Source organism: Schistocerca nitens, chromosome 6, assembly GCF_023898315.1.
Source record: "Schistocerca nitens isolate TAMUIC-IGC-003100 chromosome 6, iqSchNite1.1, whole genome shotgun sequence".
Classification (NCBI taxonomy): domain Eukaryota; kingdom Metazoa; phylum Arthropoda; class Insecta; order Orthoptera; family Acrididae; genus Schistocerca; species Schistocerca nitens.
In genome coordinates this window covers 722,008,283-722,035,670 of record NC_064619.1, presented here as the reverse complement: position 1 = coordinate 722,035,670, position 27,388 = coordinate 722,008,283, and the positions used below count along the sequence as shown (strand labels likewise).

The following is a 27,388-nucleotide window of genomic DNA, read 5'->3' as shown; positions in this document are numbered from 1 at the left end:
TAACATTCGCGTTTTTATTAAGTTCTGATACTTTATTATTAGTTTAATATAAGTATATGCTATAATATTTGATGTTATGTAAATATAAGTTCACCTTTTTTTGAGGGGTAACTTTGTTCGATTGGCTTAATCTACAGGACAGCTTGCGCTACTTGTATGAAGTTATTTTGCTCCTTTTTCTTTTACGCTTCGTAATTCACATGCTGCAAATATTCTGCTACTGGGTAGGAACAGTGATCAAGTAAGCCTGACCTTGGGGTTTTACTAAAATGTGGGAATGATGAAATAATGTTTATCGTATGCAGAGAAGTATTCCAAATTTGTACCGCGCTGTTTGTAATGGAACTTTTATAAGCCTGTGTCCTTATTGATTGGACATGGTACTTTCCTTTTCGTGGACGATGGAGGCAATGTGCGTTTTAATAGAGCTAACGTGGGAATTTTACGCACGCCCGTTGAATAAACAGTGTGATTTACGAACTAATAGAAACATCCCTCAACTGCCGCTGGAGTGCGTTGTGATCGCGTATACCACGATGGGCGCACGTACCGTATGCACAAGTCGCATCGTTCCTGAGCGTTCAGCAGCACGTTGTACTTGGCACGCTCACCGTTAACGTTCGACAGCACGGTCCGTGTGCCGACGGCTTAAGGAATATGACTACTGAGGAGTGCAGAGTGTCGGCGGCAGGTGACCGACGTCGCAGCGTGTCGGGGAGGGATCGCCGAGCGCTGACCTGGTGCAAGATGGCGGGGCAGCGGCGCACGTAGGGCCTGCGGGCGAGCGCGGCCAGCTTGCGCCGGTCCGCCGCAGTGAGCGGCTGCGTCGGCACGCCGAGCGGCGCCAGCTCCGACGGCAGCACGCCCAGCCAGCGCACGGCCGGCGTCGCCAGGTGACTCGCCGCGTCGCACAGCGCCTGCGCAACCGAGACCACCGCCGCTCTGCTCACAAGCACGCCGCAGCAGCGCGAGATAACGTCGTGCGGAAACACTATTAATTCTACAAAACATACAGCAGCTAACTACATCACCTAACAGTCAACTGCAAAGGACATCCACGCATACCTAAGTTAAAGTCCCACGCCGCGTTTTTCTGTCTACCTGTGAAGGCTTATCTCAGAAAGTACTGCACAGATTTTGGCACGGTGTTCACTAACAGACTGATTCACAAGCAAGCTCTGTGTACATACATTGCGCAACATTATTAAAGGGCTACTATTTCGAAATCTTTCAATTGTCTCCCAGAGCGACGCAGAAGTTAGAAATTTCGCTCAAAGGTGCCTACAACATGCGAGGTGCCGGGGTGGAGAAGAGTTTGTAATTCAGACGAATTTTGCATGAGAACTGGACATGCACTACCCCCTCCTTACATACCACCTAATTGATTATGTGCGCAACGGCAGCGGAAGAAAATGATGGTGGACCCTGCTAGTTGGTAAAATAAGGAGTGCACACTCACAATAATTTAATAAAAATCGTAATTACTCAAAAAAGAGAACTTTATGATAATAAACAACAGGAAATGGGATTCTGCCTATATCTACGAAATGATATGTGGATTAAATATTACAGTGAGATTTATTTTTTGGGGTTCTTCAGCTTGTCGAGGCTCCCTGTTGTTGCCTCTGCCTTTCACATAAACAGTTCAAAAGCATTTTTCAGTATTTCTTTTCATCCTTCATTTGCAATCTGTTAATAAATTTTAAATTTATCACATATTTGCATTACTTTGCCTAATTTTGCAATATAGAAAAACATTAAAAACCTTCATTACAACATTCTACATAGGCTAACTCCTTAATGAGCAGCAATTATCTTTCCCAGATACAGATTTTCAATATTAAACTTTATACTAAATTAAGCTCGTAGCTTTTGGTTTATGGTTTACATAGCGGATGTTTTCCCAGCAGATTGTACTGCTCTTTTCAGACACAGTCTCACCTCTAGTCAGTTCCAGTGTGAGGATGAGTTTTATGAGCAGGTTGATGGTGTGGCCATAGGTAACCCATTGAGTCTTACGATCCCCAATTTTTACATGGAAAAATTCGAACAATTAGCTCTGGAAAAAGCGAATAAGGAACCATGTCGATGGTATCGATACGTGCATGATACATTTATGGTTTGGTCACATGGTAAAAAAGCTTTAGAGGAATTGTTTTGTTATTTAAATAGTGTAAATCCTAAAATCCAGTTTACCATGGAGATGGAGAAAGACAATCCAATATCCTTCTTCGTTATGAGACAGACTGATGGCAGCTTGAAACATAAAGTCTTTCGGAAGGTTACACATACCGACAGATACTTCCATAAGGATTCCAATCATCATCCACAACAGGAAAGAGGTGTAATTAAAAGTCTAGTGGACAGAGGTAAAAGGATTTTCGCGCCGGAATAGCTGGACGCCGAGTTAAAACACCTAAAGCAGGATTTTGAGAAGAATGGGTACGCTAGTAAGGAAATAAATAGAGTTTTGCGACAGAATAACAGGAGGCCTAAGGACAACGGTGGACACAACGATGGAAGAACATGGTTTCTCTACCCTTCATCAAAAAAGTAGCGAATCAAATCGGCAAGATTTTAAGGAAACATAACGTTCGACCAATTTTCAGACCAACTAAGAAAATAGGCCAAGCACTTCGTTCCGTTAAGGATAAACGTCCCCCTCTGTCTGCAAGTGGTCTATACAAGATTCCGTGTACATGTGGTAGGTCTACATTGGAACTACAAAGGGAAGTGTGAATACACGGTTGAAGGAACATAACAGTCTTTGCCGACTAGGGAAAACAGACAAGTCAGCCGTGGCGGAACATGCTGTGCAGTCGGGTGATCACGTAGTGAATTTTTCGGAAACTGAAGTTTTATGTGCTATGACGAACTATTATCCACGGCTATATAGAGAAGCCAACGAAATATATAAACATTGGGATAATATCAACAGAAAGGAAGAAGCTATCAGCGATGTACGGACAGTGGCGCTACATAATCGATGAGAAGTTTTTATCTTTGACGTACTATGATCGATCCTTGACAAGGTTTATCTCTGCTATCACGTGAAATCCAGACCACGCCTTCTTTCCACGGTATTTTGGCCGTTCTTCGACGTCCCACTCGTCAGTCGGCAAGACTCAGCACAACCAGGAGCACCTCCTAAGACGTCCACCGTAGCTTTGGACGAAACGACAGGGACAGAAGAGTTCCATGGACCACGGAAGAATTCTCGGAAACTGAATAATATAAATTGTTTCCATATGCAAAAAACGTAAATCTGCCATAATTCGAAGGTTAGTTTGAACACCAGAGTGCTTTGCTATATTTAAGTCGGAATAAGTCGATCCCTGACAACTGCAGTGGGCTGGGCATAGTAGCTTCGCGCGTCTGCCTCAACCAATAACGGAACGTGATTTTGTAAACATCTGTATGGCAACACCTCAGCGTTGTCACAGCTCTGTAAACGGCTGCTGTTCTCGCCTTTCGCCTGCAGCCGTTAGTGCTTCGCAGTTTAAAAGTACAGTAGCAACAGCGCTGCCAACTGCCAGGGATCTACTTAACGCTGTCTTCATTACGGGCATGATTCCGTTGCAGGTGGTGTGCCTTTGCCTTCCTCTGATCTTTCAGCTGACTTACCCAGCCCATTATAGGAATGGGTACAGTTAAATGGTGCAACTGAGCTTATTTTCGGATTAACAAACATTGCCAAACGTGAAAGACTGATTGGGAATCCAATTCCAGAACTGTTATTTCGTAATATGGCATTTAGCCGAATCACACCTCACGTAAAATGAGAGAAAGGAAAAAGAGGACGCGTTTAGATCACTGTCTTCTTTTTCCATCATGTCTGAATAATATTCAAGAAGATTTAAATTTATCTAGATGATGAACTCAGAATTGACCGTGGATTGAAGAGAGATAATCTGAAAAGGCTGCAGGTAATTATGGTAGCATTTTGTAGTTAGGCATCTGAAATACGCTTTTTTGTGTAGGTGCAAGAGAGTTTCTTTTGCCTTTTTCAGAAAGTTGTGACAGGCCGGCTAATGTTAAAGGGAACTGCAGACAATACCAGTGCTCCACGAAAGCACACCAGGCGAAAATTTCACGTCGGATTACGCTTGGATACAAATCAAGAAAAGGAGAAGAGCAGCGAAGTTAAATACGATCAGTGAATGAGTATGAAAAACACGCAATTTACTGGAAGCATTTAGTGTACACAAGTCTCCCAAAAAGAGGAGTGATACTAATGGTGGGCATGGAATGCAACACATGAGCGCCATTCTGCATGTAAAAAATGTGCACATCATAATTAAAATAAGTGTCAGTTCGAAGAAGGACCGCGTATTCGAGATACCTTGCAGTAACGTTAGGTGGAAGCTGTTAGCGTGTTGCTCCAAGTAATACGGCCGCTCAATGAGCCTCGCTGCAGACGTACATCTCAAGACTATGACATTAATGGCGCTCTCCAGATAGTACTTACAACGTGACTCTGGGAAAGCACTCAAAAGTGTTTTAACGATTTTGGTGGCTCCATAGATTCTGCGTGAAGTGTCATCATCCGTAATAAAGACATGAAAAATGTCGAAAGAACTTATTGCTCATAAAAACGAGTTTCTCAGGATAGCCTCTGCCATTACGTTTCGAAAATTACATGCCATCACTGATTTTATGAACGTACAAGATGGAAACCACTCACTGAGCGGTATAGAATGATCTTTAGACCGACAGAAAAGGTACTAATTTGAATCTTGCTCATAAAAAGCAGTCTCATGTATCTGATTCATAGGTTTAAAGGAAGTAGAACGTAGCCGAAGAAGGCAAACATATACTAATTCAAATTACCTATACACCGACATACTTGCAGCAGTCGACGTATTCTACTTACTTACAAAAACATTTGCAGGAGAACAGTAATAGTGCAAAAGTGTACTGCTTGATAATTTCCCAAGTAATTCGGCATGTGTACGAATACCTCATAATCCACAGGTAGTGGCACAATGAGTTCCACATGTCTGTGTCGAAGCTCTGGTTACAAAGAACTGATTTCACTTCTCTGTGAGACTTCCAGTTCTTCTTCTGAGGCAGCAGCTGCAGTTGTAGTTTTACATCTTTCGTCTGCCGACATTTCTATGTCTTTTTTTGAACTGAGAATGCAACAATCTCTGTTTTTCTCAGCATCATCGAATATTGTTACTAAGCCTCTACGGGTATATAAATGCAATTTTTCGTTTCTTGAAATGATCTGGCCGATATTTTGATATTTTCTCATTGCGTATTGCAATTTCATCCTGAATAAAAGTCTGTTATAGAGAGTACAAATCTATAAAGCATACATCCGCCGAATACAGCCTTAACTCTGTAGTTAACGGTTTATTGATACTCATCAGTTATACACTTCCAGTTTACCGATACTCGTTAGCTACACGCTTTGCACGATAACGTTTGTTTTATGACGGAATAAAAAATAATACTGATACTAAAGATTCGCTACGCCTTAAGTACCCTACTTGCGAAGAAGCCATTTAAATACGATAAATTAACAATGATTTGTTACGTTTTCAAATTCCTGATTTGTTCTACCGTTTACACTTCTACTATTGTGACAGGGTACAGGCTGGCGTAATTAATTCACGTGTTCACGTACTAGAGATAGTAGCTCCGTTACAGTCGGGCGGTCGTACTTGTCCCATGGCGAAAGAACATAACTTCAGTTCAATGTTGTAGCAAGTATCAATAAACTGTCAATTACAGTAGGGGTTAATGTTGTGTTCGGCGGCCGTATGTCATCTGGTTTATATAGCCCATAATAGGATGAAATTGCAGGACTTAGCCAATGAATAAATTCAAAATATCGGCAAGTTTTATTCAAGTAACGAAAAATTACATTTATTAACCTCCAGAGGTGCAGCTGATACTCCAACATAGGTACAAAATGTTACATCGCAAAGAACACGCAATATAACTCCAACAAGATTTTAAAGGACCAGCCCCTAGTTATCTGAAAGTAGGAATGTGGAATTTCGCGCACAATTACTAGAATTATGACAATAATTTTAAAGAAGCTTACAGTTGCGCAGTGAATTAATAATTTGATGAAGCGTGCATAAAATTCAGTGCCAATACATTGGATACCAAACGTGTGCTATATAAAACGAGCAAGGCAGCTACTAAGTGGAAATCTCTGGTGGTGCACTCGTCTGTGACTTATTACAGAGCCAAGCGGTAGATACACATCAGCTGGACGTGAGAATGGCAGCAGTACACGCACGTGATCTTCACTTGAGACTTGCTGAAGAGCCGAAACAGTAGACCCACATAATTCCGGTAGCACGCTAATCATTAGAGATACAAAGCAGTAGATGCACAAGATTTCGATATGAGACCTATCAGAGATACAATGCAGTAGACACACATAATCACATAGCAGACACACATGATATCGGTATGAAGCCTGCCAGAGAGTCAGTACACTAGACAGACATAATCTCGATGTGAATCTTATCAGACAGCCGAGGGAGCTGCCACACGTGATTTCAATACGAGACCCAGCTGAGAGTCAATGCAGTACACATACATAACGTTGATATGAGACTTACCAGAGAGCCGAAGCGGTACACGCACATGATCTCGATGCCGTACGGATCGGCATCCACGAGTGCCAGCACGGGGAGCCTCAGGGAGTCCCACAGTCGGCGCAGAAACAGCCGAGCGTTCACGTCGGGGAAGCCCTTGCCCTTCGGGACAGGAAATGGACACATGTGATTATCACAATAATGCAAATACCTACATGAGTCTTATGCTTTACCATATAGATGAAAAAATCGTCTTTTTTTTTCGACAACAGGGTGAATATTTCTTACAGAAGGCCAAAAATAAAATTACGCTAGTTGACAAAAAATTTATACCAGAAGGAGAATATTCTCATTAATTCCTAACTTAGCTTAAAATAAAGCTCTCTCTCTCTCTCTCTCTCTCTCTCTCTCTCTGTGTGTGTGTGTGTGTGTGTGTGTGTGTGTGTGTGTGTGTGTCATCGTCCTCCCTCCCTCTCTCCGTCTCTATCTCAATACTTCACTCTGTTCTTACCCTTCAGAGCTCCCATGATCTCTCAGCCAGCGCTAAAAAAAAGCGAGCTAGATCATGCGCAGTGCACAACAGGATAGGTTACGTGCATTACGATGTAGGTTACGTGCATTACAAAGTTTAAATGTGATCTATCAAGTGCAAACCTGTCCTATGTGCATTCTATACATACAGAATAACACGTGGATACACGAAGAGGACATAAAAATGAATGTAAGTGTAGAAAACATAACAGTGTATTTGTAAGTAGTTAGATAACGTAAATGATGAGCCTAGAATCACTAAAAATCTCCCATAAAATTATGTGTAATTAAACAATTTGCTTTATATTACTAATGATATCCAGCACGAATAGGCGAAACAAGTTTGGTGTTCATAAATAAGACATTCAGTTGCAAAAGAAGAATTTTTTTCTTATCTACATGATAAAGCATAACTTTTGTTGCAACGGAGGAAAATGTTGCAAATATTAACAATAATAACAGCTACAACAGTAGATTGGTAACTCTTGCAGAGTTCTATGATGCGGGAGAAAATGTTTTGAAGTGTCGTGACTTTTCGTCCATATGACTCTTATAATGCAGTTGTTCTAAATTTGACCTGAAGTAGAACATCAGGAAATAACACAGTCGAACCTAAAACTAAATACTCTATTGTGGCAGAAGCACATATGAAACTGAATTTTATGGACACCACCAGACAGAGAATCAACATGAACTTGGGTTTTTCTTTTGAATTAATTAAACTCAAACCTATACTGTTACGGCACACTGAGAGCTACGTAGTGTTTCACATACCGTCGTTTCGGATAAAACAATGGTTTCGCTATGTTAACCCAAATAGGTAAACTCTGATGAATGGATGCGACTTTATATAGTCTTTTTCCGGCAACAAGGCCGTCCTAAGACGTATGTTATATGGCTCTTACTAACACACAGTAGCAAAAATGTCCACAAAGTAGGTTACATAGTGAAGAAACCAGCACTGCGAATAAGTTAACGCTCAAACAACAAGCACAAAACATTTTAGCACTAACAACACCTGCACAGAGTAATTTAAGAAAACTGGCCTCTATCAGTTACGTTGTACTTCATGCCAATCTTTTCACCTAGGACAAACTGTGGTGTTAGTTCAGCATTCAGCACACTATCGGACTCCAGTGACCTTTACAGTGAACCTGTCGCTCCCCATGAGATCATGTGGAATGAAAAACCAAAGTCGCGCAACGGATGACAAACTGACTGTCTGAATCAACCAGGGGTTGCCCAATTGAACATGAAATGTTGGCACCACGATTTACATAGAAATACTGATTAGGCTGTCCAAAAGCTACTAAATGAAACTAATATAACAGTCAGATTTATTAGTAGATGCTGAAATGATTCCAATCGCAGAATGAGCAATACAAACAATTATAAACGAGCACAAGACATGTACGAAAGGCCTTGGCACAAGTGGGTGAGTTTGAGATAGAATGATACGAAACTGGTATCCACGAAAAGCCCCAATGATTGCTGAATAAGTTGATAGCCTAAAGAAAAGATGCAGAAAAGTACAAGAAGCACCAATTATCTCGTCTAATTGCATAATCAGTGCAGCTAGCTGGCTATGACTTGGTTCAGAGAGACGAAACTTTGACTTGAAATCAACTTTCCAGTCTCCTCATCAATACGCACGCAACGGCTCGTGCTTTCCTGTCTGCTAATACTCAGGTGCAGAGAATGACTATAGTAGTAGCTGCTGAGAATTCTCAGTTCAGCCCTGACGTCTGTGGTCAGCTCTAGAGTGAAGACATCTCTGTTTTACCCTGGCACCCTGCATCGTAGAAATGGGCTGTTGCATGCCCTAATACAAAGTAGTGTTTACTCCAACAAGGCCTGAGACGAAGTGTCTTTCACCACTCCCCAAAAAAATCTAGCTGGTTCTGTCAGCGCCGGAATCGCGGTTCCAGTCGCATAACACATTCTGCGTTCTGACCAATGAAAAGTTTATAACAATCTCTGTTTCCCTAAAGAAACTGACGTGGTTAACCAATACTACTCATTTCTCTCACAGAGGGGGGCAGAAGAAAGATGGTACAAAAAGTGTGTTTTTCACATTTCTACCAATCAAAACTGCTGCACGTAAGCACTCACGAGTTCTCATCACTGCTACCAAAATACTTGTATAAAAGGCGAGGATGTATACGTAACATATCCTGACTCCCATGTGGGAATATAAGCACCTAGATGTAGGTAAGAGATCAGTGGGGCAATTGTGTCTTTCCGACATGTATGTGGCAAATGCGGAAACGGGGACTATGGCGACGTTATTACCAAATGCGCCCACACAGGACAAATGAGCTGTTATTCTGTTCTTGGCTGCTAAAGGACAAACACCGGTAAACATCCATCGGTGAATGAAGAATATGTGCAATGAAGGCGAAACGTCCAGGAAAACTGCTAAAAGGGCCACTGCTGCTTCACGATAAAGCATGTCCCCATATCACATATGTCATAACCGGGAAGTTACACCAACTGAAGTAGGAGACACTCGAGCACCTGCCCTACAGTCCTGATCTTTCTCCATGCGATTATCACGCCTTCGGTCCCTTAAAAGAGACCTTGAAGGGTCGTCGATTCTTGCTGGACAAGGATGTGAAACAGGCAGTTAGGGATTTCTTCACGCAGCATGACGCGGTGTTTTATCAAACCAGTACCGTCAACCGGATGCATCGGTGGGGTGATTGTTCCAATGCTCATGGCAACTTTGCATGAATGGCAACCTATTATGGACCGTAGTGCCTTCGAATGGAAACTTTTTGATCGTCTCTTAGATGATGATGATGATGATGATGATGATGATGATGTTTGGTTTTTGGGGCGCTCAACTGCGCGGTCATCAGCGCCCGTACAAATTCCCAACTTTATCTCAGTCCAATCTGCCACTTTCATGAATGAGGATGAAATGATAAGGACAACACAAACACCCAGTCATCTCGAGGCAGGTGAAGATCCCTGATCCCGCCGGGGTCGAACCCGGGACCCAGTGTTCTGGAAGCGAGATCGTCTCTTAGGAGCCAATCATGGACTTTCTTACAAAATTTAAACATCTATACTTCAGATCTCCTTCGGCCCCCAATGGCTGTCTCCCACGCTAAGTGCTTCATATTTTTCTCCTGCCGTCACAGATTTTATCTTCTCTAAAGCTCATTCTTTAAGCATCTCAGTTTCTGAAAGTTTACGACATCCTCTGCACTCTCTTTTGGCCGGCCGCCCCTCGGAGATCGCCTTGTGTTTTTACATATATTTTCGAAAAATATAGCATCTGTCGTCAGCCTGTATCTGGATGACTCCTGCCTTTCAGCAAAAACATTTGAATTATCCACCTACCGCGCTTCTTCGATGCTCTAGTCTGTTTTCAGAAACAGCTGGCTGTCTCAAGTTGCAGAAAAACACAAGAAGGACCCACCACCCTACACAGTTAAAGAAAAGACTGCTACTCTTATCTGCACTTTGGTTACATACTTCCACGTAGAGTTAAAAACTTAAACAGACTGGGATAATGACTTGTTTATGCGTATCCGGAGCAATTTTGGAAATACTGACCCATAATGAAACAGGCACGAATTCTAAAACTAGATATTAGATCACCTTATATCTATAGGAAGTGATTGTATACATTCTAGTTTTGCAGATCACCCTACAGAGGAAAACCACCTCTAAACTTGAAGGCCCTCAGAGAAAGCAATACATCGCATCAAAAACTCAAAATAATAGGGAACTTCCATATACAAAAAAAAAGCAATAATACAAAGGAAAAAATTTTGAAGCAATACACAACACTGTTTACAAAATACTTTTTGGCAGACCGACTGATTTACTTAAAGACATTTTCTTAAAGAAAACAAGTACTGTATTCAAAACTCCACTGATATCTCAAAAACATCTGCTTCGTTATATCTCGTTCTTCTCTCCCTCTTTTCCTCTGTGGGACACATCGCCACAAATCCAAAGTGGGGCCTTCTGAGCCTATTTCTACCAGGACTGCACAGAGAGAATTCTCCCCTCACGACCGACTGGGTCCCATCTTTTCTTTCCTCTTGGCTGCTCAGTTTATATACTGGGTTAAGAGTTTTTGGACTCGATTTTTTCGTAAACGGAAGCGCCTTGACTTAATCCCTTTCACACGACTCACTTTCGAGTGACCTCCGACTAACACGCCGAAACTCCTCAAAACGGGAGGTCCGCGGTCTCTGACCTCTCCTTACTAGTTCTAGTGGCGCCATGTGAGGAGCGGCTACTGACCGTGAGAAGGATGCAGGGGCCCAGTGCCTGCTGCACGCCCTGGTCCAGCAGCTTCTGGAAGACGGCGTCCTTCTCCACCAGCAGCACCAGGCGCGCAGAGTCCGCTCGCAGCTCCCTGATGCCCGCCACGTCCTGAGGCACCAGTTGACCTGCAAGTGCGCACATAATGTACGGAGCCGATACAGAAAGCAGCAAAGAACTTCATTTTTTTATAAAATATACAGAATTACTCGTAAGTACTTCTGGAATTTCAGACAACTGCGCGAACACTATAAGACATACAGAAAATAGACATATACCTGTGCGTAGAGCACCTCTCCAAGTTTGTGACTCACATTACAGGTTCTCAACTGGGCACCGTTTGTGAAGCGACAAAGTCTACATGTGTATGCAATTCATTGTTGTCACTGACACGATTTGCGCAAAAAGGCGTGACACCAGCTCAGGTTGCAGATTCGTTCTTTTGGTTGCCTATTTGCCGGCGCGAACTAATTCGATGCACCAGTACATAGCGGGTGATATGTCTACATGTTCCGACATGAATATCTCCAAAGCAGTTACGCTACGGCACGGATTACGAATGTAAACTTGGAGAGATACTCTATCCACTGATATGTGTCTATTTTCTGTATGTCTTGTAGTTTTCGTGCAGCCGTTTTCTGAAGCCCCAGAGGTACTTATCGATAATCCTGTATACAGTATTTCAATTAATAATACCAAAAGTACGTCTTTATATTTCATGACTATTTTCGAAGGAGAATCCTATTTTCGGGTCCGTAGCTGATAAAATATTTGCTTAACTTCAGCGTGCTGGGAAATGTGGGACAGCACCTCATTTTAGATTGTGATGCAAAAAGAGACAGCCATAGTTGCAACTAGAATGGATGTTTATTTCGTCGGTGACCGGAAATTTTACTTGGCAGACAATGGTTGGTTTGAGAATGGGCATAGGCCGAAACCGATCACTGACTAAATAAATCTCCATTTTAGTTGCAACTCTGGCTGTGTCTCTTTGCATCACGATAAAATATTTGTTTTGGAAATAGAAGTTACACTGTTACTCTTTATTTTTAATTGGTTTGCCCCACTAAAGGCTACATGAAGTAACTTACGTACCGTATTCTTTCTTTTCTCCTTTTTTTCTTTCCACTAATTTTCCATTCTTTCACTATGTTTTTCTCTTATTTCTTCTGTCTATATTGTACCTCTTCTTTTCTTTGTTTCCTCCTGGAAGTCCTTGAAAACATTTACTATTGCTCTGGCCCTTTCTCCTATTTCTTCCTGCTTTATTTCCATTTCCCTAAGGTCTGCTTTGACTTCTTTTATCCACGCCATTGATGTTGTGGGGTTTCTATCAAAGAATTTAAAAATTCTTTTTGTTATTTTGTTTTCATCCAAATTTTTTAGGTGTCCATAGAATGCAACTAATCTCTTCCTCATCGTGTCTAACATTCGCTCTATTATTTCATAAACTTCTTTATTACTGTGTGAGACCTTAACTTTTCCCGGGGAATTGAATGTTGAAATAACTTACGGGTCTCCTGCCGGGTGACGTCGTCGACCACCGCCGATATTTCGACAGGAGCACACCCTGCCATTCTCAAGGCACAACTGCAAGCAGGAAGCAATTTGCTAGGGAATTTAATACCTCGGTTCACAGAGGAGAAACAAGGAAGATACCACACACAGAACAAGTAACCGGAGAGTCAAAACGTAATCAAAGATAACCATCATCAGAAATATCGAAAGTGACTATTAATCAGCAGATGAGGTAGCACTAATTCTGTCCCTCTGTTTTTTGATGAGAGACAGAGCCGGATTCCAAGCAGCATTTAAACTAAATCCACCATCTTTGTTTATAAGGTTGCTTGATAGTCTGATTTCAACAGCTTCCTTAATAACACTATCCCAATAGCTGGACGTGCAAGCCAGAATCTCCGTGTTGTTGTATTGCATAGGATGACCGGTGTCAAGGCAATGTTCTGCAATAGCGGATTTGCTCGGCTGTTGTAAGCGTGTGTGACGCTTATGTTCAATACACCGGTCTTCCACAGCCCTGATTGTCTGACCACTATATGACATGCCATAGTTGCAAGGAATACGATAGATACCAGCCTTACGAAAACCAAGATCATTTTTTCTCTTGTTCGTGAAAGGATCCACTATAGACGCCGTCAATTAGATTTTGCTTCTAAGGAATTATTTCAGCTTCATTTAATGATGTCGTCTAATGTTTCTGAATTTTTTTGGGATTGGGTGGACGGTGCCTCTTGGTCGCAGTCTGATGGGAATTTCAATCCTTAACTGCTCGTCATTCGGCGACGTTTGAACGTTTCCTTGGCTAAATGTCTAATTCTAATTTTAATTCTCGACGTTCTGTGGTCAATCTCACGGAGAAAACGTTTGACGACGCAGCTTTGTTTGTGCTGGGGAAAGGTTTGAATTTCTCACCGACGCGTAAGAGTTTGCCAGTCGTTGATTTTATTCGTTCTATTGAACAGGCTGTTTAAAAACTACCTTCCGAGGCTGCGGAAGAGGTTAGGAGGGAAGCTTGTCGTCTGTTGGCTGGAGCCCGTCCACCCAAGTGTAACATTACAGCAGCTGAGGCGGCTGCTTTACGTTCACTCAGAATGGATCCTGATATTGTTATTTTACCTGCGGACAAGGGAAATGCCACTGTTTTGTTGAACAAGCACGATTACATTCAAAAGATGCACTGTCTACTTTCTGATTCGGCGTATCGCAAAATCGGCGCTGACCCTACTAAGAGCGTTGAGAGAAAGACTAATAACCCCCTGAAGAAATGTTCTTTGTCACAGGAGACTATCAAGAGTCTTAATTCTTACTGTGCTGTACCACCTAGATTATATGGCCTCCCCAAGGACCATAAAGAGGCTTTCCTGTTGAGGCCGATTGTTTCTAATATTGGTGCTCCGACATATCGTGTAGCTTAACATCTTTGTGGAGCCCGCTAGTAGGTAGGTGTGAACACCAAATTAATAACTCTGCAGATTTCTTACGTCGATCGGAGGGATTGCGTTTGAATGACTCTGATATTTTAGTTAGTTTTGATGTGGTTTCTCTTTTCACCCGCGTTCCTCTCTCTGATTCGTTGCAGCTAATTGAGGTTAAGTTTGTCGAGTTAACAAATTTGTTTCGACATGTGCTGACATCCACTTACTTTTTATTCAGTGGTCAGTACAACGAACAGACTGATGGAGTTGCAATGGGAAGCCCGTTGTCACCTATTGTGGCCAATTTCTTTATGGAGGAGTTTGAGGAACGTGCATTGGAGTCAGCGACCTTGAAACCTGCGTCTTTTTTCAGATATGTAGACGATACTTTTGTTGTTTGGCCTAATGGTAGTGAGAATTTATACCGGGTTTTGGAACACCTGAATTCAATCCACCCGAATATTCAGTTCACTATGGAGGTGGAAAAAAATGTATGCCTTCCCTTCCTTGATGTGTTGGTCAGAAGGAAGACTGATGGTACGTTGGGACATTCTGTTTATAGGAAGCCTACTCACACTGACTTGTATCTGCGAGCTGATAGTTGTCACCATCCAGCTCAGCGTGAAGGAGTACTTCGTACCTTGGTTCACAGGGCCCACGTTATCTCAGACCCTGAAAGTTCGGCAGCTGGGCTATCACATCTGGAAGTCACCTTTCGTCAGAATGGTTATAGTGAGAGGCAGATCAAACGTGCGTTGCGCTATCAGCCTTCTGCGCAACGGGTGAGTGACAACACCTAAGTCTACGGCCTTTTTGCCTTACGCAGGAACCATTTCCCACAGGACTGGCGGTATTTTGCGGAAATATGATGTGAAATGTGTTTCTTCTACGATTAAGACCCAGTCGGTGTCCGTAAAAGATTATCTTGGTTTGCGTAAGGCTCGTGTCTATCGTATTCCTTGCAGTTGTGGCATGTCATATATTGGTCAGACAATCAGGACCGGTGTATTGAACATAAGCGTCATACCCGCTTAGAACAACCGAGCAAATCCGCGATTGCAGAACATTGCCTTGACACCGGTCATCCTATGCAATACAACAACACGGAGATTCTGGCTTGCACGTCCAGCTATTGGGATAGTGTTATTAAGGAAGCTGTTGAAATCAAACTATCAAGCAACCTTATAAACAGAGATGATGCTGATTAATAGTCACTATCGATATTTCTGATGTTGGTTATCTTTGATTGCGTGTTGACTCTCCGGTTACTTGTTCTGTGTGCGGTATCTTCCTTGTTTCTCCTCTGTGAACCGAGGTATTAAATTCCCTTGCACATTGCTTCCTGATTGCAGTTATGCCTAGTGAATGGCAGGGTGTGCTCCTGTCGAAATATCGGCGGTGGTCGACGATGTCACCTGGCAGCAAACCTGTAAATTATTTGAACATTCTTTATTACTTCTTAACTTTCACTTCCCATTCTCACATTTTGGTCCCAAGATTTTCCTGATCATTTTACTTTCCTTCTTTTCTGTTTCACCTGACTGTTTGGTTGTATTTAACGAAAGGCTTCCTGGTGCATAAAGGCATTCCGGTTCAATGACAGTATCGTAGTGTCGACGTTTTGCAAGTATGGAAATAGATTTCGTGGGATCCTGCCCACTCGTCTAACATAGGGTGCCTAGGAAGCTGTTTTCTCGGTAAGCTAGACAACATTCAAGCATATCTTATTAATGGAGTTTATTACAGTAAATTGAACTGACAATGCTTAACTTTGCCTTTTTTCAATGATGGGTCGCAAGCCTTACGCTAGTTTTGATCTCGAAAGTCTTGGAGGTTTCGCCTAAAACTTTAATTTTCATTTTTATTTGCTAGTGTGCCTTTTATGATTGCCACTGATTAGTTATCAGCTTCAACATCTTTAAGATGTTGAATAATGTTTTCCTGTCAATTGAATCATATGCTTTTCTGAAGTCTAAGAAAGTTATATAAATGCTTTTAGATCTCATTCTTCTACATCTGATTCTGAATTTCATACTTAAAATATGTACCACACAGGATCGTCCTGTTGTAAATCCTCCTTGCTACTTTCCTAATTGCTGTTACTCTTTATTGTTTTTATTTCATTATTCAAATTTTATTTTCTTGCTACTACGAGTAGTTTCAGGTTGGCAACCCCATTCACAAGTGCTCTTTCTTGTAATTTGCAAAGCTGTCGAGCTGGAACCTCGGATCATCACTGGCCACAGTTACAATAAAATTTTAGTCTGGTTTAGTTAATAAGCCAGCGGCCCTGTTGAGATGTTTGCAACACTTTTAATGTCTTGACGAAATCATTCAACTTTTTCCTTAATGACGTTACTCAAATTTTCGACAAAAAAAGACAAAACAATAATAGTTGAGGTATGCATAACGACGCCACAAGCAGAAGACGAAGAAAGAAACTGAGTGTATGAGGGCATTGAACGGGTAACTCAGTATGTAAAGGGAGATGAAAATCTAATAATCATTGGTCACTGGAATATTACGTGAAGGATCAGACCACGTTATGGGTTTCACAAGAGGACCGAGAGAGGTGAAAGACTTCTTGGTTATGTGATAAATGACAGCTAGTGATAGCAAATACATTGTACAAGAATCATAAGACAAGGTATACTGGGGTAAGATCTGGAGATACGTGAAGATATCAGCTGGATGGCATCACTGTGACACACATATTGTGAAATCAGATATTGGATTGTAAGGCTTACACGTAAGCAGATATAGACTCACATAACAATTTACTGACGATGAAGAGTAAGCTGAAGTTCAAGAAAATCATCAGATAGAACGAACATGTAAAGAAGTGGGATAAAGAAGTGCTAAGTAATGATGGTGTACATTTGAGGTTTTCTGAGGATGTTGATGCTGCGATAATTAATACCACTAAACGAATTCAGTTGAAGAGGAATGGATGTCCCTAAAGGACAATCACAGAAGTTGGACAGATATAGGTACTTTTGGTAACAGAAGAAATACTTAAATTGATCGAAAAAACAGGGTAACAGAAACAGGTTACGGAAAATAAAGGAACAGGGTTACATATGTGACTTACGAATGAAATCAACAGGAAGAGCGGGCAAGTTAAAGCGGATTGGCTGTAGGAAAAATGTGAAGATATCGAAAAGGAAATGGTCGTCGGAAGAACAGATGCAGAATATATAAAAGTGAGAATTATTTTCGCTGAAATTAAAATCAGGCGTGTCAACACTAAGGGTAAAAATGAGTTCCAGTGTTAGACCTAGAGGAGAGAACGGAGAAGTGGAAAAAGTACACTGAAGCCCCTATGAGGGGAAATAACTGTCTGCTGACGTGACAGAATAAGAAATGGGTGTTAGGAAGACATTGGGAATCCTGTATTAGGACCAGAGCTTAACAGAGTTTTGGAAGACTTCCGATTAAACAAGGTAGAAAGCATAGATATCATTGTTTCGGAATTTCTAAAATCATTCAGGGAAGAGGCAACCAAACGATTATTCACGTTACCGTGTAGAATATACGAGACTTGAGCCATATGTACCAACGCACTTTCAGAATAATATCATCCACATGACCTCAAAGAATGATAATTGCGAGAATTATAGTACTGCCAGTTTAACAATTCATGCTTCCAAGTTACTGACAAAAATAGTATACTACCGAAAAAAAATTAGTACACCTGAAAACGACGTCGATTTTGATCCGGTGACGGCATATGCCACCTAGGGGATAGCAGATGTACTGATAATAGTTTCAACGTCGTCTGCAAACAGATAGCGTAGTGGCATAGCTACTAGAGCGCCGTCTGTGTCTATCCTTTAATAGGGAATGCTAACAGCCAGGAGGCTCAGTGTGGCGAAAAAGTATGAAGCAAGCGGGCAAGCAGTGGCTAGCACACTGGACTCGCATTCGGGAGGGCGACGGTTCAATTCCGCGTCCGGCCATCCTGATTTAGGTTTTCCGTGATTTCCCTACATCGCTCCAGGCAAATGCCGGGATGGTTCCTTTGAAAGGGCACGGCCGACTTCCTTCCCCGTCCTTCCCTAATCCGATGAGACCAATGACCACGCTGTCTGGTCTCCTGTCCCAAACAACCCAACCCAACCCAAGCGGGCAACCATGCTACTGAGACGCTGTCGTACTTCCTACAGCCAACTGAGCGACGTTGAAAGGGGTCAGATCGTGGCCTTCCAAGTGTCAGGATGGTTCTTTGGGAGACCTGCCATAAAAGTTGTACGCGCTGCGTCAGTTATGCAACGGTGCTGGCATCAGCGGTCACGTGAACATTCTCGCACCCGTAGACAAGGTTCTGGGCGTCCACGTAACACAGAAGCCCGCCAGAATCAGCAGTAAGGGCGGCAATGGCAAAATGTACAGCGACCACAGCACAGATAAGAGGGCCTGCGAGCCCAGACTGTTGCGAACCTGTTGTTAGCAGTGGGTCTACGGACATGCACACCACTAGCCCGTCTGCATCGTAGTGCACGGCTCGACTGGTGCCGTCAGAGGATCTTTGGAAAATGTAATGTCATGCCGTGGTCTTCAGCGATAAGAGCAGATACTGCCTGAAAGCAAGTGATGGTCGTTTGCGCATACAGCGTAGATATGGTGAGCTCTGTCTCCTAGAGCGCATTTGTCCAAGACACACTGGCCCACACCAGGCTGTACGGGGCTGTACGGGGTACGCTCAGCTGCAACTCTTTCACCTTTGCTGGTTCTGGAGGCGACGCTAACCAGATCTCGGTACGTGCAGAATGTTGTTAGAGCCTTTCCGTTGCCGTTCTTGCATTGTGATGTTCCAACAGCATAATGATCGCCCACACGCTGCCCGTGAAGATCAACCTGCTCTGCAAAACGTACAGCAATTTCCCTTGTCAGCACGCTCTCCAGACTGTCTCCAATCGGCAATGTGTGGGATGTGACGGGATGAGAAGTGAGTCGTGCTACTCGTCAACCAACAACTCTTACAAAACTAAGTGAAAAGATAGAGCAGGAGCGGTATAATGCATCCCAGGACAGTATCAGACATCTATACGATCTACTGGACGCCAGAGTAGCGTCCGCATTGGCGCCTGGGAGGCTACACCACGTACTAACATGGCTATTGCAACATGGATCGGTGCCTGGAACCTAAGAACCGCTTGTGCTATTGATCTATAAATGTAATCATACCATGTAATCGATATGCCCTGTTGAAACAATAAATCTTGAGTGAATTGGAGAGCTCTGAAGCGATGTACCAATTTTTCCTAGCAGTGTATGTAGAAGAATGGCATTCAAAACTGAAGATCAATTGGTCGACGGTCAAAGACAGTTTAGAATTGCTAAAGTGACTAGAGACACAGTTTTCAGATTGCGCTTGAAAATAATTTAAGAAAAATGAAACATCGTAGTATAATCTGTCAGACAATGAAAAAACTAGCAATTTTTTTTAAATTCTCCGAAAAGCAGGTATAATCTATAAAGGAAGACACGTGATATGCAACAAGTACAAGAACCAAGAGATAACAAGAAAAATGGAAAACCAAGAGAAGAGTGATCAGATAAAAAAAAAAGTGTAAGTCTTTCTCCCTAACTGTTCAATCTGTACGTCGAAGAAGCTACGACGGATACAAATTACAGGTTGGGCGCGGAAGAATATCAATAATAAGATTCAATGATAAAATTACTATCCTCAGTGAAAGTGAGGAAGAATTACAGAACGTGTATAATGAATTGAGAGTAAACCGAAGAAAGACGAAAGTCATGAGGAATTGCAGAAATGACATCAGCGATAAACGTAATGCAACTTGGGGGCCACATAGTTGGCAAAGTAAAGGAATTCTGCTGTCTTAGAAGCAAGTTGATGCATGATAGATGAATAATTGAGGGCATAAGAATCAGTCAGAGGAATGGCAAAAAATAAATGCATGCATATTATAAAAATGTATGTACAAATGTACGTATGTATATTCCATATCTTCTCCTCAGCCACTAACCGATTTCAACCACATATGGTCCACATATCACTTAGTCTGGAAAGCATCACTATGGGAGTGAGAATAAGCCATCTATTAAAGGGGTGGGGGTGAAAAAGCAGTGTAGCCCACGACCACTTGATTCATCCCATCTTTACACATAATGTCAAACCTTTACGAAACGTTTTCTCGGTGATAAGCGCCACAAGGAAAGAAGTTTATCGCTTGCTTGACGTTTTAGTGTATTACTTCTTTACTACTGCCTGTTTTCGCGACACATTCTGCAGACAGGACTCCCTTATACCACAAAATTTGCCTGCACAACTACATCTTTGTAAGACACATTGCCTAGAGTCATAAAGATTGAGCTGCGTGAAAACAAAACTGCAGGGTGAAATCTGCTAGAGATATAGGTGCATTCATTCACCTCTGCATTTCTTGTGTTGTGGCATGATATTTGTGAGTGTTTCGTATCGAGCAACTTAACCTCTTACCCGTGTTTACATTGCGGGCTGACCAGTTGCAGCTGTAGCGGCGCATCGAAAGCTAAGTACTAATTAGTTGTTTGTGTATAGTAGTTTATTTAGGAACTTCAACCGGTGTTCTTGGTGTTTTCCGGTGAAATAACTTCAGAAGAAATTTTTGCGAACTGCTTTCAGTTTCGTTACTGTCATTAGACGTTTGATTTTCTTTCTGTGTTAGTATTTTGTTATATTCTCATTTGTTGTTGATTAATACTGTCAATAATAGTAGTTACTTCCCTTGTAGAGCAAGTTTGTGATTATTGTAGTCAGTTTTTTACATCTTCTTATTGTAGTAGCGGAACTTAGATAAAGTTGTTTTCTTGTTTCAATAATTGTAAAATTTTACCATGAGTGAGAAGTGTGGGCTTTGCCGTAGGTTCGTGAGTAGTGGATTGCTGTGTGAGACTTGTTCGAAGTATTTTCACTGGGGGGAATGCAGTGGGGAAGCCAGTGGGCATTCTGGTGAGATCCTCTCCTGGAACTGCAGGTTATGTAGCAAGAGTAAGTTGATAGAGGAGCAGGAGCGTAAGATCTGTACCCTTCAGGTGCAGTTGAAAAACGCACAGGAGGAGCTAGATAGGATGAGGAGGGAGAAGGAGGTTGGGGAATGGGAGCTGGCTGTTGGCAAGAGATCTGCTAGGAGAAGGAGATTTTCAGATAGTTTTACTATTGGTGTTTGTAATAGATATGACCAACTGTCAGAGTCTAGTGGAGAGGAATCTCTAGTATCTGTAGATGTAGGAAGTATGCAGCAGACCTCAGCAGTTACGGTGGCTAGGACAGTTGCAAAGTCTAAGAGAGAGAAGAAGGTTCTGCTGTCAGGTAGTTCTCATGGTAGAGGTGTAGGCCAGCAGTTGCAGGAAGTTTTGGGGAGTGAGTACCAGGTCACCAGCATTGTGAAGCCTAATGCAGGATTGGCTCAGGTGACTTTTAACATAGGGTGGTTATGTAGGGATTTTACTAAAGAGGATCAGGTAGTGATTGTGGGTGGGGCTGGTAATAGTATTGATAGGGATGGGGAGTATGACATAGATGGTGACCTGGAAAAGATAGCCACTCAGACTGGCAACACGAATGTGCATTTCGTGGAACTGTTTCAGCGTCACGATCAACCTCATCTTAATACAGCCGTCACGCGTAATAACATGAGACTTGGGGGTGCGCTGATGACAGAAGGCATGAGTCACATTTCAGTGGTGTCGGTGGAGTCTATCGGCAGGACGGGTTTCACTAGACATGGCCTACACCTCAACAGGTATGGGAAGGGGAGGTTGGCAAAACTTATAGGTGACAGCATAGGTGGGGGTGGTGGGATCACTCATGGGAAAATTCCCGTAGTTGTGGGTGTTAGAGCTGTACCTTTTTTAGATTGAAGTCAGCTGATAGGTATTCCTGCTTAAGGGAAGTCTCTCTAACAAAGAAACCACTTTCTACAAAGCTTGGGTATCCGATTAATGAGGGAATTAGTATATTTCATCAAAATATACAAGGTATTAGAGATAAAGTCAGTGAACTGCTTATAGATGTTGACTCTGAAATTATTGGTATATCTGAACACTTCTTAAATAAGGAGATAATTCAGAGGCTTCCTTTACCAGGATACAGGTTGGCTGGCAACTTTTCTAGGAGCTCTTTGCGGTGTGGGGGAGTAGCCATGTATGTGAAAAACGGTATCCCATTTGAGTCAATTGATGTTTCAAAGTACTGCACTGAAAAGGTGTTTGAATGTTGTGCAGGTGTGGTTAAATTTAGTGGAGCTAAACTTCTTACTGTTGTTATTTATAGATCCCCAGACTCCGATTTCACAACATTTTTGCTAAAGCTAGAGGAGGTTCTTAGTTCACTTTATAGGAAATACAAAAAGTTAGTTATATGTGGTGAAAAAAATGGTTCAAATGGCTCTGAGCACTATGGGACTCAACTGCTGAGGTCATTAGTCCCCTAGAACTTAGAACTAGTTAAACCTAACTAACCTAAGGACATCACACACATCCATGCCCGAGGCAGGATTCGAACCTGCGACCGTAGCAGTCTCGCGGTTCCAGACTGCAGCGCCAGAACCGCGCGGCCACTTCGGCCGGCTATATGTGGTGACTTCAATATTAATTGTATAAGTGATTGTGCAAGGAAAAGGATGCTGGTAGACCTCCTTAATTCATATAATCTTATGCAAACCGTATTCTTTCCAACGAGAGTGCAAGGGAACAGTAGAACAACCATAGACAATATTTTTGTTCATTCGTCATTATTAGAAGGGCATTCTGTTAGCAAAAAGGTGAATGGCCTTTCAGATCATGATGCACAAATTTTAAGTCTAAAAGGTTTTTGTGCTGCAACACATGTTAAATATAGTTACCAACTTTTTAGGAAAGCTGATCCAGTTGCTGTACAGACTTTTGTAAACCTTATCAAGGAACAAGAGTGGCAAGATGTTTATAGTGCTGATACAGTAGACGATAAATATAATGCTTTCCTCAAGACTTTTCTCGTGCTCTTTGAAAGTTGCTTTCCGTTAGAACGTTCAAAACAGGGTACTAGCACAAACAGGCAGCCTGGGTGGCTGACTAATGGGATAAGAATATCTTGTAGAACAAAGTGGCAATTATATCAAAACGTTAGTAACAGTCAAAATCTAAATGCAGCAGCCCATTACAAACAGTATTGTAAGGTGCTTAAAAAAGTTATTAGGAAGGCAAAAAGTATGTGGTATGCAGACAGAATAGCTAAGTCTCAGGATAAACCGTGCGGCTGCTACGGTCGCAGGTTCGAATCCTGCCTCGGGCATGGATGTGTGTGATGTCCTTAGGTTAGTTAGGTTTAAGTAGTTCTACGTTCTAGGGGACTAATGACCACAGCAGTTGAGTCCCATAGTGCTCAGAGCCATTTGAACCAACCATCTCAGGATAAAATTAAAACTATATGGTCAGTCGTAAAGGAAGTGGCTGGTCTGCAGAGACAGGTCGAGAATATAGAATCAGTGCGTAGTGGGGATGTCCGTGTTACTGATAAGTCGCATATATGTACAGCACTTAATAATCACTTTCTGAATATAGCAGGTGAACTAAATAGAAACCTAGTCCCAACAGGGAATCATATAGCGCTCTTAGAAAAAAGTGTTCCGAGACTGTTACCTGAAATGCTCCTCCATGATACTGACAAGAGGGAGATTGAGTTAATAATTAAATCACTGAAGACCAAGAACTCTCATGGATATGACGGGGTATCTAGCAGAATACTGAAGTATTGTTCCACGTATGTTAGCTCAGTACTTAGCCATATCTGTAACTTTTCCTTTAGGAGTGGTCGGTTTCCTGACCGATTAAAGTACTCGGTAGTGAAGCCACTTTATAAAAAGGGAGACAGGGACAATGTTGACAATTATAGACCTATTTCTATGCCATCGGTGTTTGCTAAAGTTATCGAGAGGGTTGTATATACAAGGTTACTGCAGCATTTAAATTCACATAATTTGCTGTCAAATGTACAGTTTGGTTTTAGAAATGGCTTAACAACTGAAAATGCTATAGTCTCTTTTCTCTGTGAGGTTTTGGACGGATTAAATAAAAGGTTGCGAACGTTAGGTGTTTTCTTTGATTTAACGAAGGCTTTTGACTGTGTTGACCACAAAATATTACTGCATAAGTTGGAACATTATGGAGTAAGGGGAGTAGCTTACAATTGGTTCGCCTCCTACTTTAAGAACAGAAAGCAGAAGGTAATCCTCCGCAATATTGAGAGTGGTAATGATGTTCAGTCCCAATGGGGCACTGTTAAATGGGGCGTTCCCCAGGGGTCGGTGCTGGGGCCGCTGCTGTTTCTTGTTTATATAAATGATATGCCTTCTAGTATTACAGGTGATTCAAAAATATTTCTGTTTGCTGATGACACCACCTTGGTAGTGAAGGATCTTGTGTGTAATATTGAAACATTATCAAATAATGTAGTTCATGATATAAGTTCGTGGCTTGTGGAAAATAATTTGATGCTAAATCACAGTAAGACTCAATTTTTACAGTTTCTAACTCACAATTCAACAAGAACTGACATTTTAATCAGACAGAATGGGCATGTTATAAGCGAGACGGAACAGTTCAAGTTCCTAGGCGTACGGATAGATAGTAAGCTGTTGTGGAAAGCCCATGTTCAGGATCTTGTTCAGAAACTAAATGCCGCTTTATTTACCATTAGAACAGTATCTGAAATAAGTGACATTTCAACACGAAAATTAGTATACTTCGCATATTTTCATACGCTTATGCCATATGGTATTATTTTTTGGGGTAATTCTTCTGATTCAAAAAGGGTATTTTTGGCTCAAAAACGGGCTGTTCGAGCTATGTATGGTGTAAGTTCGAAAACCTCTTGTCGACCCCTATTCAATAGTCTGGGAATTTTGACATTGCCCTCACAGTATGTATTTTCTTTAATGTCGTTTGTTGTTAGCAATATTAGCTTATTCCCAAGAGTTAGCAGCTTTCACTCAGTTAATACTAGGCAGAAATCAAATCTGCATGTGGAATGTACTTCCTTGACTCTTGTGCAGAAAGGAGTGCAGTATTCTGCTGCATCCATTTTCAATAAGCTACCACAAGAACTCAAAAAGCTTAGCAGTAGCCCAAACACTTTTAAGTCTAAACTGAAGAGTTTCCTCATGGCTCACTCCTATTCTGTCGAGGAGCTCCTGGAAGAGCTAAAAAATTAAGCAAATTCCAGTGTTACATTCTTGATTTTATTTATTTAAACTAACGACTTGTCGCCTGAATATGTTTCTTATATTTCATTTTATCTGTTTCTACAATCGTGTTATAATTTCATGTATTGACTCGTTCCATGACCATGGAGACTTCTCCTAAATGTGGTCCCACGGAACAATAAATAAATAAATAAATAAAATTTCAAGAAACTTGGTACACACGTTACTTACTGTCCGGGAAGAAGTACTGTGGGGATAAGTACCACAGCCTGGTATTCGGGTGGGGGCGATAACTTGGAGAGATAAGGTGGAGAGAAGGAGATGAACACAGAATGGGAAGTCTGAGATGGGCACAGATAGTGGGTAAGAAGAGGTGAACAGAAAGAGGGCAGGAGAAAACGGACATAGAAATGGAAGAGGATGACACAGTGGAAGAATGGGGAAGGAGGGGATGGTGGAACAGTGGTGAAGGAGGAGATGGACAAAGAGAGTTGGTGGAGGAGATAGATGGAGAGGGTGGGGAGGAGGATATGGACAGAAAGATAGAGAGGAGGAGGAGATTGACTTAGAGGAGGTGACGAGATGAACTTAGAGATGGGAAGAAGAGACGGACTTACAGGGGCAAGGAGGAAACTGATAGAGAGAAATGGAAGAACAGGTGGCAGAGGGGGGGGGGGGTTGGATGGGGAGGAGCGGAGAGGGGGATGGGCAGATTAACAGAGAGAGGGCGGAGGAGCAGATGGACAGCGAGAAGGACAGGAGGAGATGGACAGAGAGTGGGGGGAGGAGGAGGAAATGGACTGAGGGTGAAAGAGGAAATGAACTAACGGAAGACTGGAGTGTATAATACCCAGATAGAAAAAACTAAAACGCGGACGCGCACACACGCACGCGCGCACGTTAATCACACATTGTGACCGGTTTCAGCTGTCCACTGCAGCCATCATCAGATCACACATCCCAGAACTAACGAGTTCGTACAGAAGTAGGTGGCGCAATAATAAGACGTTTGACTCATATACAGAACCTTGTTTTAAATCCTCATCCAGACTTCCAGATTTAGGCTTTCCGTGACGTCACTAAATAGCTTAAGGCGAATTCGAGGATGGTTCCTCTGAAAGGTCACGGGCGGTTTTCTTCCGTAGCATTCCCATCTGACCCGAGTTGGGACGGAATGTTAACTCCTAATCTTACTTTTTTCGTTTTTATAACGCCCTAGAGCGCAAGCGTTACGTTATTTCACCAGAAAAAGTTTTTATTTTTAACACTGCTGGTCCCCCTCCCCCCTTTCCTCATAGCTCTCACATAATTAGCGCAAAGCGGTCCTCAGGGTTCCAAACAAATGGTAATTCAAATGAGAGAGAGAGATGAATAGAGAGCCGGCCGGGGTGGCCGAGCGGTTCTAGGCGCTACAGTCTGGAATCGCGCGACCGCTACGGTCGCAGGTTCGAATCCTGCCTCGGGCATGGATGTGTGTGATGTCCTTAGGTTAGTTAGGTTTAAGTAGTTCTAAGTTCTAGGGGACTGGTGACCTCAGAAGTTAAGTCCCATAGTGCTCTGAGCCATTTGAACCATTTAGATGAATAGAGGGATGGGATGGCGAGGGGGGAGGGGGGGGGGAGAGGACGGATGCAGTAGAATCTGTAATGTCAGTTTTTGAATCAAGTCAAAAGATGCAGCAGTGGAGGCTGTGAAGGAGGCCAATACCTCTAGACCTACATCCTGTGCGACGATTTTGTTCTACTGGTTTTGCCTCTTTCATTGGCACTGCACTGTACCGTGCACTCTTCATTGTTTCACCCCCTTCATAATTCCGCTTCAAAATCATCCCATTCGTATCCCAACATGTAACGAAAATGATATTAGCGATAGTGGCTCGTGACCTGAACTT

At 42.3% G+C, this 27,388-nt stretch overlaps 1 protein-coding gene across 1 annotated transcript in view; it reads right to left on the bottom strand.

The window, feature by feature from the left end:
- Positions 1-27,388, bottom strand: part of LOC126263588 (meiotic recombination protein SPO11) — a 135,068-nt gene that overhangs the window by 36,965 nt on the left and 70,715 nt on the right. Inside the window, exons 4-6 of the mRNA XM_049960681.1 lie at positions 11,355-11,503; positions 6,585-6,722; positions 738-917 (exon numbers count right to left, since the gene is read on the bottom strand). Coding sequence (XP_049816638.1) covers positions 738-917; positions 6,585-6,722; positions 11,355-11,503 — 467 coding nt within the window. The remainder of the gene's footprint in view (positions 1-737; positions 918-6,584; positions 6,723-11,354; positions 11,504-27,388) is intronic.